The 10,323-nt window shown below is 39.4% G+C and overlaps 1 protein-coding gene across 1 annotated transcript in view; it reads left to right on the plus strand.

The window, feature by feature from the left end:
* The first annotated feature begins 973 nt into the window (after nt 1–973).
* The window catches only part of serinc4 (serine incorporator 4), a 38,251-nt gene continuing 28,901 nt past the window's right edge, over nt 974–10,323 (plus strand). Inside the window, exon 1 of the mRNA XM_014021436.1 lies at nt 974–1,054. Coding sequence (XP_013876890.1) covers nt 1,028–1,054 — 27 coding nt within the window. The 5' untranslated portion in view covers nt 974–1,027. The remainder of the gene's footprint in view (nt 1,055–10,323) is intronic.

Genomic DNA, 10,323 nt, shown 5'->3' on the forward strand with positions numbered 1-10,323 from the left:
GTTTAACATGTTTTTATTGTGTACATAGAAAAAGTTTTTGATCTTTGAGTTCAGGTCATGAAAAATGGAAGCAAAAACAAAAGTCTTGCATTTATATTTTTGTTTAGTCTATGTTCCCAGGCTATTATTTTTGAGTGGTGCAGAGGTTGGGATTTTCCACCTTTTGTTACATCCTAGTTGCTCCTAGGGCGTAGCAGTGTCCCTGTGATGGACTTRCGACCTGTCCAGGATGTATCCTGCCCCTTGCACAGTGACAAATGGACATGGGCACCAATGACCCCTGTGATCCTGAAAGGAAGAAGCTGGAAAAAATAATGGATGGATGAATAGATACCATAAATATGACAACAACATAATAAAACTCCTGAAATTTAGTTGTGGTTTTTGATTTTAGTGAGCCACCCCAACGTTTCCAGTGGCCCTTATTCGACCATCTCTATGTAAATCTGCTGAAGGTGACCCTGCTTTAGACACATATGTACAGYAGTTTGCGTCTAATAAGTAGCTGGCTATTTTTAGTTATTATTTCTGATTACATCAAACTATAACCAGTTTTCGCAAAAATCACTACCATTTTATTATTTTTTTAAATAACAGTAAAAAATAAAAAGTGAAAACCTGGATTATGTAACCATTTACCTGTCTGGATTACAAAATTACTTGGTGTTCTCTCTCATTCTATTCCTGTGAGTTTTAAGAGGTTTATTTGTACTGCAACCACATTTGCCCTGCTTCCAGATTTTTTTTAGACTTTTCATGTGCTTGAGCTTTAACAATCCACCCACTGTAATCAGATTAAATGAAAGAGATACCTGTTCAAGCCATCTGCTTAGAGTAGGACTGAAAACCAGAACATCAGTCTTTAGTTGGTTCYCTTCATGAGATGTGTGGGGCTGTGAGGGGCCTGAAAAATGGCATCAGGTCCAGAAAGAAATCATTGCCGTCATACGAACCCTTTCATCCTGCTCTACGACTGATGGCTGTTTGACTGTTTGGAATCTGCAACACTCCAGGTCTGTGGAGTATAATGACAAGACACTGGTTTCAAGCTCAGGTGAGGCACTTACATCTCAAATGTTGCTCAGTATTTCAATATCAGGAGACCTYCAAYAGYTSTGGTATTCACCACAAAATACAAATGTATTTTGAAGGAGAAAAGTATTGCTTACAACTAAAATGTGTGATTTGTACTCTTGCTTAACACTTTATTGGGCACTGTATTGCTCTCTTCTTGCAGTCCTTATGTTATCTTAATTGATGATTAATTATTATAATAATAAATTATAATTGACACTCAGGAGTGAAAAGAATGGTTGTTTGATTTGTGAATTTCTGTGCTAGCCTTGTGCTAGACTCTTGATCTGTTCACAGTGCACTTGCTCCCTGCTGGGCTAAGCTACRTATAACAAACTGGATAAAGCTGGTACAGACGGTGGATGGATGAATGTGTGTACAGCTGAGTTTACAACCACTACTGATTGCACAATTCTTAGAATGGAGGATTTKAATTCTCAGCCTAAACAGGGGAGGTTCTTGGAAAGAGGCAGTGTCCCGTTTTTTCCACAACTCACTTTAACTCTACTTAAATGTTTTTATTTATATGTGTTTTGCATTGTTGAGAGTACCTGAGATGTTTTTCTTTGTCATTTCATTTGTGTTTCCAAGTGGACAAAAAACTACTAAAAATGAACTTCAATTCTTCTGAACAATTTATGATGCATTCAACCTGAATCCAACAGTAATTGGTAATGTTTAGTAATGATGGGAATTATGGCTCTCTTTTGAATCAGCTTACTATAAGAGCTATTTCGGCTCCCAAGTGACTCCTCAGATTTCTTGTAGCATATTATCAAAGTATGTGTAAAAAATTGTAATGTAAAAAATTTACAATACAGTTTATTACATGTTTATTTATATGGCACAGCAAAAAGGCAACAGCTTCCAAACCAGGAGCACCAGAGACAGCAGCATTTGTCTTTAGTGAGGAAACAACATCAAACATTTCAGCAGTTCTGAAAAAGGCGTACTGCTGAAACACTTACCACTTTAGACAAAAACTTACCACTGTCTCCAGTGCTCTTGAGTTTGGAAACTATTGCTTCTACRTATTTTGCTGTGACATAATTRCATGTCAGTTGTGCACACCCTTGTTTGGTGAGTTTGAATGCGCTTGGTTCTCCTTTCTTGTGTCTATTTACATGGCTTTATGTACTCAACATATTGTAGAAAAGAGTGCTACAAAAGTAAATGATAAAATACAACTAAAAGCAATTTAAAAACATCTAAATTAGGCATCAAGGTTCAGTCGTTCATTGTGTATATTATTTGTAAATTTGCAACTTGTTTGTCCATTGCATTGCAAAGTTGACCAGTGACGTTCAGGGTTTTGTAGTTGGTCTGGGTTTGTGAGTTTGCAGATGGCTTATCAGGCTTATAAAGGCTTATTCAAGCACGAAAGAGTTTCACACATATTGACCTCTTGTGGTCAGTATTCTCTTGAGGTGGTTGCCACCCTCACTTTACAAACCTCCTCATTTCCTCCTAGACTCTGCAAGATGTGCTGACTCAAAATCTTCTGACATAGCTGCACACCACCCTGCTCGGTTCTGTACTAGGCTTTCCCATACAGTATATCTGTTTTGATAGACAATTTCTTCAATGATGCTTTGACATTGTCCTTGTAACGTTTGTGCTGACCTCCAATTGATCTTTTGCCWACCACCAATTCCCCATAAAACAATTCAGGTAATCTTGAATCAGACAATTGTGACCTGCCCCGCGAACCTGGGATTGCTGCAAGATTGTATGGATTGATGGTTTGCATGTGTTAGGACTTCAGTGTCTGGAACTTAATCTTGCTATCTAATATTCATCAGATGGCAAAGGCATGTTAAGTGAAAGTGTTTTAATTGTTTCATGTGTCTAGCACAGACAGTCCACACTTCACAACCATACAGCAGCGTGGTGATGACAGCGGCCATGGAAACTTGGATTTTGGTTTTAAGATGAATGTTTCTACGTTCCCATACCTTAGAACGAAGTCTACCAAAGGTGACACTGGCTTTTGCTACTCTACAGTTTACCTCCTCATTGCTGGATGCTGTCTTTGACAGTGTGCTGCCAAGATACTGTATGTGAACTTATCCACCTCCTTCAGCTTTAACCCATGTACAGTGATGGAGGCTTCAACATGTTGCTTTCCTGGAACTGGTTGGTGCATTACTTTGGTCTTCTTTTGGCTGATTTTAAGTTCTAAAGTTATTACATGCCTGGGAAAACTGGTCCATGTTGTACTGCATGTCTGACTCTAGGGTTGTACCAAAAGCACAGTCATCTGTAAAAAGCAGTCTTAGATTACAGTCATCTTGACTTTGGAGATTGCAGTCAATCTTCTGAAATTGAAGAGCTTCCCATGCATGYGGTATCAAACACTGACTCCAGGGTCTCCCTTGTGGAAAGCATCCATTTGTATGGCAGAAAACATAATGCTAATCAGTGTTGGAGCTAGGACACAGCCCTGTTTTACGCCATTGTACACTTTGGAAGTTAGAAGATGATTGAGCCATCATAGCATCATAGGCGGTTGTGGCAGAGTGATTGGAACTGGAAGGTTGCCGGTTCAATCCCCCATCCAGCTGTCTCAGTTGTGGCRTCCTTGGGCAAGACACTTCACCCCAGTGTCTCTGATGTGTGTTCCATCAAAGTATGAATGTGAATGGCACTGATTAGTCTCCATAGATGGTTGTACATGTTAGCTTTGTAGGAGAATCAGGAATCTGCTGAAGCCAGGGCTGTATCTTCCAACAAGACAACCACTCTAAACACTGCTCAAACTCTACTAAGGCATTCATGCAGAGGAACAAGTACAATGTCCCCAGACCTGAATATTATTGAAAATCTGTGGTGTCACTTAAAGAGAGCTGTCCATTCTCAGAAACCATCAAACCTGAATGAAGTAGAGATGTTTTGTAAAGAGTGGTCTAAAATACCTTCAGCCACAATCCAGACTCTCATTAGAAGCAAGTGTTTAGAGGCTGTTATTTCTGAAAAAGGAGAATCTACTAAATATTGAGTTAAGGGTTTTTTTTGGTGCCCAAATTTATGCACCTGCCTAATTTTGTTTAACCAGTTATTGCACACTTTCTGTAAATCATATCAACTTCATTTCACTTCTCAAATATCATTGTTTGTGCCCTATAAGATACATTTTACTGATTTTTTTATCCAAAGAATCAGTGATTTATAAAGGTAAATCAGGAAAATTAACAAGGCTGCCCAAACTTTCACACCCCACTGCATCTATATTAAACAGATAAAAGTAAAACTCTGTCTCAGAACTTTTACTTTTACCTTTTTAGATAACAAATATTGCTTCATGAATAATGAATGGATCATTTTTCTTTTTTCCTTTTTTTTTAATCGAACAAGGCTTGGACATCAGCCAGCTGGTATTGCACAACCCTGTTGAAATCATAAATCAGTGCTTTCACTCCACTAATTTGTTTTTGTTTGTTCTCTTTGGGACCTCCTCCTCTCCACCCTCACAAGGCAGCACCAATTATCTGAGAGTGACTGGGCCCCCAGGAATGCTGGGCAGCAGTTTACCGGACAGCTCAGAGCCACATGGGTTTGTTTCCGGGAGTGACTGCTTCACGCTTGGCACAGGCAGCAGAAAAGAATCTAAAGAGCAAAAAAAGCAGTATGGGAAGGAAACAAATATTAGTATGAAACCAAAAAGAAGGATTCTGGAAACAAACATTAATTAGAAAATGAGTGATTACATTTTACTTTATTACATTATGTGCCATTATATATTATATTTAATTACATTGTTTTATTGCCAACCGTTGGAAAGCAAAGGCACATATTGTTTTTGCCCATGTGTCTATGTCTTGAAACGTGATGTAACTTGCAGAAAGTAATCACTAGAGGTACATCAGATGGAACCACAGCCAAGTGATTTATAAACAACTCAAAGACTGCAACTATTGCAAATATTAACCTTAAAAATAATAGTGTGGTAGTAGCTGAGAGTCATTCAGAACACATATTCTGAGAGTTACATTTAATAATATCACAGGATTTTGCACAACATTTATTTTGAAGGTTTGACCAGAACAGCTTTAACTGTTATTTCTCATAAGATGATTGTAGTAAAAAAAACTTGGGCATGAAAGATGGCGGGTGCATTCCTTCAAGAAACAAACACTGGCACTTTAGTTGAATTTAAATAATAAATGGTGGATCTTTTTTGTGATGTTCAGATATTTTTTGCTGATGCTTTTTTGCAATATGGTAAATAATTTGGTTTATTACCTCTGCCAAGGGTGAGGTACCGTAAGGTTTTCGGTCAAGTATGTCTGTCTGTCGGTCTGTCTGTCTGTCGTTCTGTCTGTGGACAACATTACTCAAAAACTTGTGGACGGATTGTCATGACATTTTTAACACATGTGGGTACTGGGCCAAGGAACACACCATTAAATGTTGGTGATCTTCCGGATTACGATGCGGATACAGGAATGTTTTTTTTTCTTTTAACACTCTGAGATGGCAAAGCTGTGATGCTTTCACAGGGCTTCTGTAAAAACAGTGAGATGGATTGGACAGCACGGACTTCAAACTTTATAAAAGTATTGTTAAAACCAGATTTAATGATGAATAATTCTTGCCACAAGGTGTGCATTTTTACACATTTGGTGCACATTTACATAACGTTTTGTGACCAGGAACTGCGTGACTGCACCATGAAACCTATTTTTCCCATTTCTTCAAACACAACACATTTCCGGAACAACCAATCAAAACATTTTCTCGTTAATAGCCTTGTAAACATAGAGCTTCTGGCCGGGCCTCAAAGTTTGGAGACGGGGGKAGCCAGGAARCACTTTTTAAAGAGAGTCAAACCATTACAAACTCATACAAGTGGATAAAACAGACGTTTTACACGGTGAAATGTGACCGATGAAAACTTAGGAGCTTAATCCAACACTAGTTTGATGAAGAATAATGTTGGGTGACGAGTCAGACTTTTGTTTTTTTTTTCACATTGGACTCCGCCGGGAAGAAATCCCGTGCATACTGCCTGCTTAAATGTTCGCTATGTCAGAACTTATTCAGCAAATGTGTTTCCATTTCTGCTTTTGCGCATTAACTCTATTACAGGATAAGGAAAATTGGTCTTGGCTGAGGTTTGCACTCTCTGAGTGCTTCTAGTCTTAAAATGAGATTCGTTTTTAAATTATTTTTTCAGTTTTGTATTTCTTTAAATTCGTTTTTTGTTGTTTTGTTGTATTTTTGGTCTCACATTTTGTTTCTGATCTGSTTATTTTTCTTTTTTAAGCTTACTTTTGCCTGTTTTATGGTTTTACTTTTGTGTTTCTTTCATGTGTTGGTTTTGGTGGTAGTTTGTATCTCAATTAGGTATTTTAGGTTTTTTTTTTCTTGGCATTATGTATTTTATTAATTTGTATTTGTTTCAAGTTTAATTTTACTTGTTTGGTGTTTATTGTTAACACATTCTCACTCCCGCCTCGTCAACATATTGACTCTTGGTCAGGCACCATCTGCGTCCAGTTTTGACTCGTCGGGTACCCCCATCGCGTCAGTCCTTGCCGCCCACGGCTTTTCTGGGTTGCGTCACTTAGTAGTCTTTGTGTTGGGGGTCTGAGGTTAATATGAGGGATCAGGGTTAATGGTTAGGTTTAGGTACTGGGGTTAGGGATAGGCTGTATAGGGCTAACATAGGTTAAATTTAGGGTCTGGGACGGTTAGTTCTCGAGCATTCTCTACATTTTCAAAAATGGTCAATATGAGGGATCAGGGTTAATGGTTAGGTTTAGGTATTGAGGTCAGGGATAGGCTGTATAGAGCTAACTGAAGTTAAATTTTGGGTCTGGGATGGTTAGTTTTGCGCATTTCCTACTCTTGTAAAAAAAAAATGACAATGCGCTCGTCCTCCTCCGCCTCATCTCGTAAAGAACGGACACACGGGGGGTACCCGACATGTCCGAAGCTGGACGCAGACGGCTACCTGACCAATCGTCAATATGTTGACATGTCGGGAGTGAGAATGCGTTATTGTCAGCATTTCATTATAAAATGTTATTCTGAAAAAACTTAGCTTCTTGTAGCTGATGCTGTGGCATGTTGTTCAGTTTTTGTGTGGATGTAGTATTCTCTGCTACTACTGCACTCAGGGGGTGGAGCCAGAAGGGTAGCTGGGGTGGCACTTATCTCCTCTGGAACCTGATTGGCCACCCCATGTTCCACCCCAGTCCATTGACAAGTCACAATATGTGGCACTGAAAGATGCACAATTAGAGTTACAGAGTAAATGAGGAGACTTAAAGTATATATTTAAAAAGAAAATTCCTCCCTGAAGCTCAGTCTGCAGCAGTATGGCAAGCCATTTTAACATAAAATTGTTTTCGTCTGACTACCTGTAATGACATTCTAAATAAATAAGTTTTGACTATAAACAACTACATTTTGACTGTCCTGATACCTCTACATTCTGACTAAGAACAATTCAAGATATTTAAAAATAATTTTAACTGACTAAACCAATTTCAAGTTCTTGTAAAGAGGGGGATCCAGGCTTTCTAGGTTTAAGAAACAGAATAGTTTCCTATATTTTGGTTTGTGTTTCCCTGAATAAGCTTTGTCCATCATCATATAAAAGTCTAGCTCTGCCACTACTGTCTTCAGCCTCAGAGTATTAATCCAACAGCTGCTGTTCAAAGCTTCTGAGAGCGTTTCTTCATTCATCGGGTTTGTTCAAGCCTCTTAGGTGAACACGAACCTGGTTAACCTCTGACTTTTCCTCTTATTTAACCTTCTATTTGTTGCTCACTTCTAAGAAACTAAATCTGGAAAAACTGAGGCTGCCAGACRTTGGCACAAACAGAAAAGTACAAGTCTTTTGACAAATTTTAAAATATGAAGCTGTGACAGCAGCTAATATGACAATCCTTCCTGCTGGTTTTTGTTCACAAACAACATAAAATACAGCTCATTTACAGTACAACTACTGTTAATGCAGCACTCATATTTGACTGTCTCACACTATATTTGTAATAATATAATGTTTTTATTATACAATATTTTTGCCAGTGTCAGTGACTGTGCAAATGTCCAGTTTGATGGAGGGGAGGTTTTGAAACCTGCTCTTCTGATGAATTTTTCTGGTCCAATTTGTGGGTAAAACCATTTGAAATTCAAGAAGACTAGGTGTGAATTAAMGATGTCCTTGACTTTCAGCGTTGTTCATAATCCATCTCTCTATCTATCCAAACATCTTCTAATTGTGCTCTGGTTGCAGAGGCAAATATTTCAGTAGAGAATCATTGTTCAGCTCCTCCTGAAGGATCCAAGACCAAAAAGGATTTATTATCCTTCCAGCAAGTTCTGGATAACTGGTGCATTTTGGGACCTAAGTCGAGTTCCCGTTTGGTTTAAAGGCCATTGGTGGGTTGGGGGTTGTGTTTAGGACCAAGGTGTGAATTGAGTTTAGGTTAGTTTTAGGGTCAGGTTGGTACCTGTGAGGTTAGTTTTAGGGTCAGGTTGGTACCTGTGAGGTTAGCCTTAGGGTTTGTGGTCAGGGTTAGGCTGTAGAAATGTAATGGAAGTCAATGGAATGTCCCCAAATGTATAGCTGTGCAAACTTGTGTGTGTGTTTGTGTGTGTGTGTGTGTGTGTGTGTGGGGGGGGGTTGATTAAACTCTTTTTTTACTATGACTAAACTAACTACGACAGACTGATTATGTCCTCCTTACTGCACATATTGCGCAATTTGTCAATTGTAGCAGAAAATGTACAAACATGTCCTTAACTATAGAGTGAAACTGGGATGGCATTTGTTTGTAATACTCTGTGCTGCTCCCAGGAGCCACCACTGTTTTAATCTGAAATCAGTTGCTTCAGTCAATTAATTGTTCTTCATTAAGTCTAAATACTGAAACAGTTCAACAGAAGCAATGCTGGATGACGCCTCACAGCAAGAAGGTCCTGGGTTCGATCCCCGGTTCGGACCTGGGGTCTTTCTGTGCGGAGTTTGCATGTTCTCCTCGTGCTTGCGTGGGTTTTCTCCGGGTACTCCGGTTTCCCCCACAACACAAAAACATGTACAATAGGTTGCCTTCAGGCCCAGGCCGCCCTTGAAAAAGAGATCTGAGAACTCAATGGGATTTGCCTGGTAAAATAACAGTAAATAAGTACTTTACGCTACATCCACACACAGATTCACACACTGATGGTGGTAAGCTACATTGTAGCCACAGCTGCCCTGGGGCACACTRACAGAGGTGGGGCTGCTCTCTGACCACCATCAGTAGGCAAGTCTGGTGAAATGCCTTACCCAGTGACACGACTGGGACAGCCGGAACAGGGCATCGAACCGACAACTTTCCAGTTACAGGACGACTACCCTAACCACTCCACCACAATACAGCCTTAATTCACAACAAAGGTCATTTCAAGGCACTGCAAAAACATTCGTATACATTATAAAATGCCAAACATTAAAAGAAAGGAAACCATCGGTTTATGTTCAATCTTCACTTTGTCACAGTCTCCCAGCCTGAGCAGCATATTGGTTAGAGTGGAAAGGAAAAGCACCCTTTTAACTGTAGGAAACCCCAGGCAGCCATTTCTCTCCACTTGCAGAGGTTTGAGAGGACTGGAAAGGAACACAAACGAACACAAACTGACTGATCCAGTTTCTATAGGAAGAAATAGATGCTGGTGAAGACTGTCAGTCAACCAGGTCATGGTCAATCCAAGCTGAATTTAATCGTGAAATGAGAAAGCTTCCTGGGCAGGAAGCAAAACGTCTTCAGCTTCAGAATAGAAGTTCAGTAATTTTTTTAACTTTTTTTTTTAGAAAAAAAAAAGACATATATGTCAAAGATAGAAATAATTGCAAATATGAGTTAATAAAGACAGCAGCACAGTGAGGAAATGTGATCAGTTTCCCTCACCAGTCTGAGCGGAAAGCTCAGGTAACCCAACCCTTCATTGAAAACACAAATACTAAGTCTAATCTTAAAAGCAGACAGTAGCATGTAAGATAATATCAGATGGGGTGTGCAGCTGAACTGATGGATGGCTCAGAGAGACGAAGGCTGCAGCTTTGAAAGTCTCGTCTGTGTGACTGAAGGTCATCTTGAACAGTGACGGGATTATCCCGCTGCTTGGGTTTGCACACTAACCCAAATCTAATCTGACTCCATCTTAATGCCTGCATCACTTTTTACAGCACTACACACACACACACATTTGTTTTTCATTGCTGCTGCAGATATATTTATTTACGTACAATTCCCC

Source organism: Austrofundulus limnaeus, unplaced genomic scaffold, assembly GCF_001266775.1.
Source record: "Austrofundulus limnaeus strain Quisiro unplaced genomic scaffold, Austrofundulus_limnaeus-1.0 Scaffold292, whole genome shotgun sequence".
Lineage (NCBI taxonomy): Eukaryota > Metazoa > Chordata > Actinopteri > Cyprinodontiformes > Rivulidae > Austrofundulus > Austrofundulus limnaeus.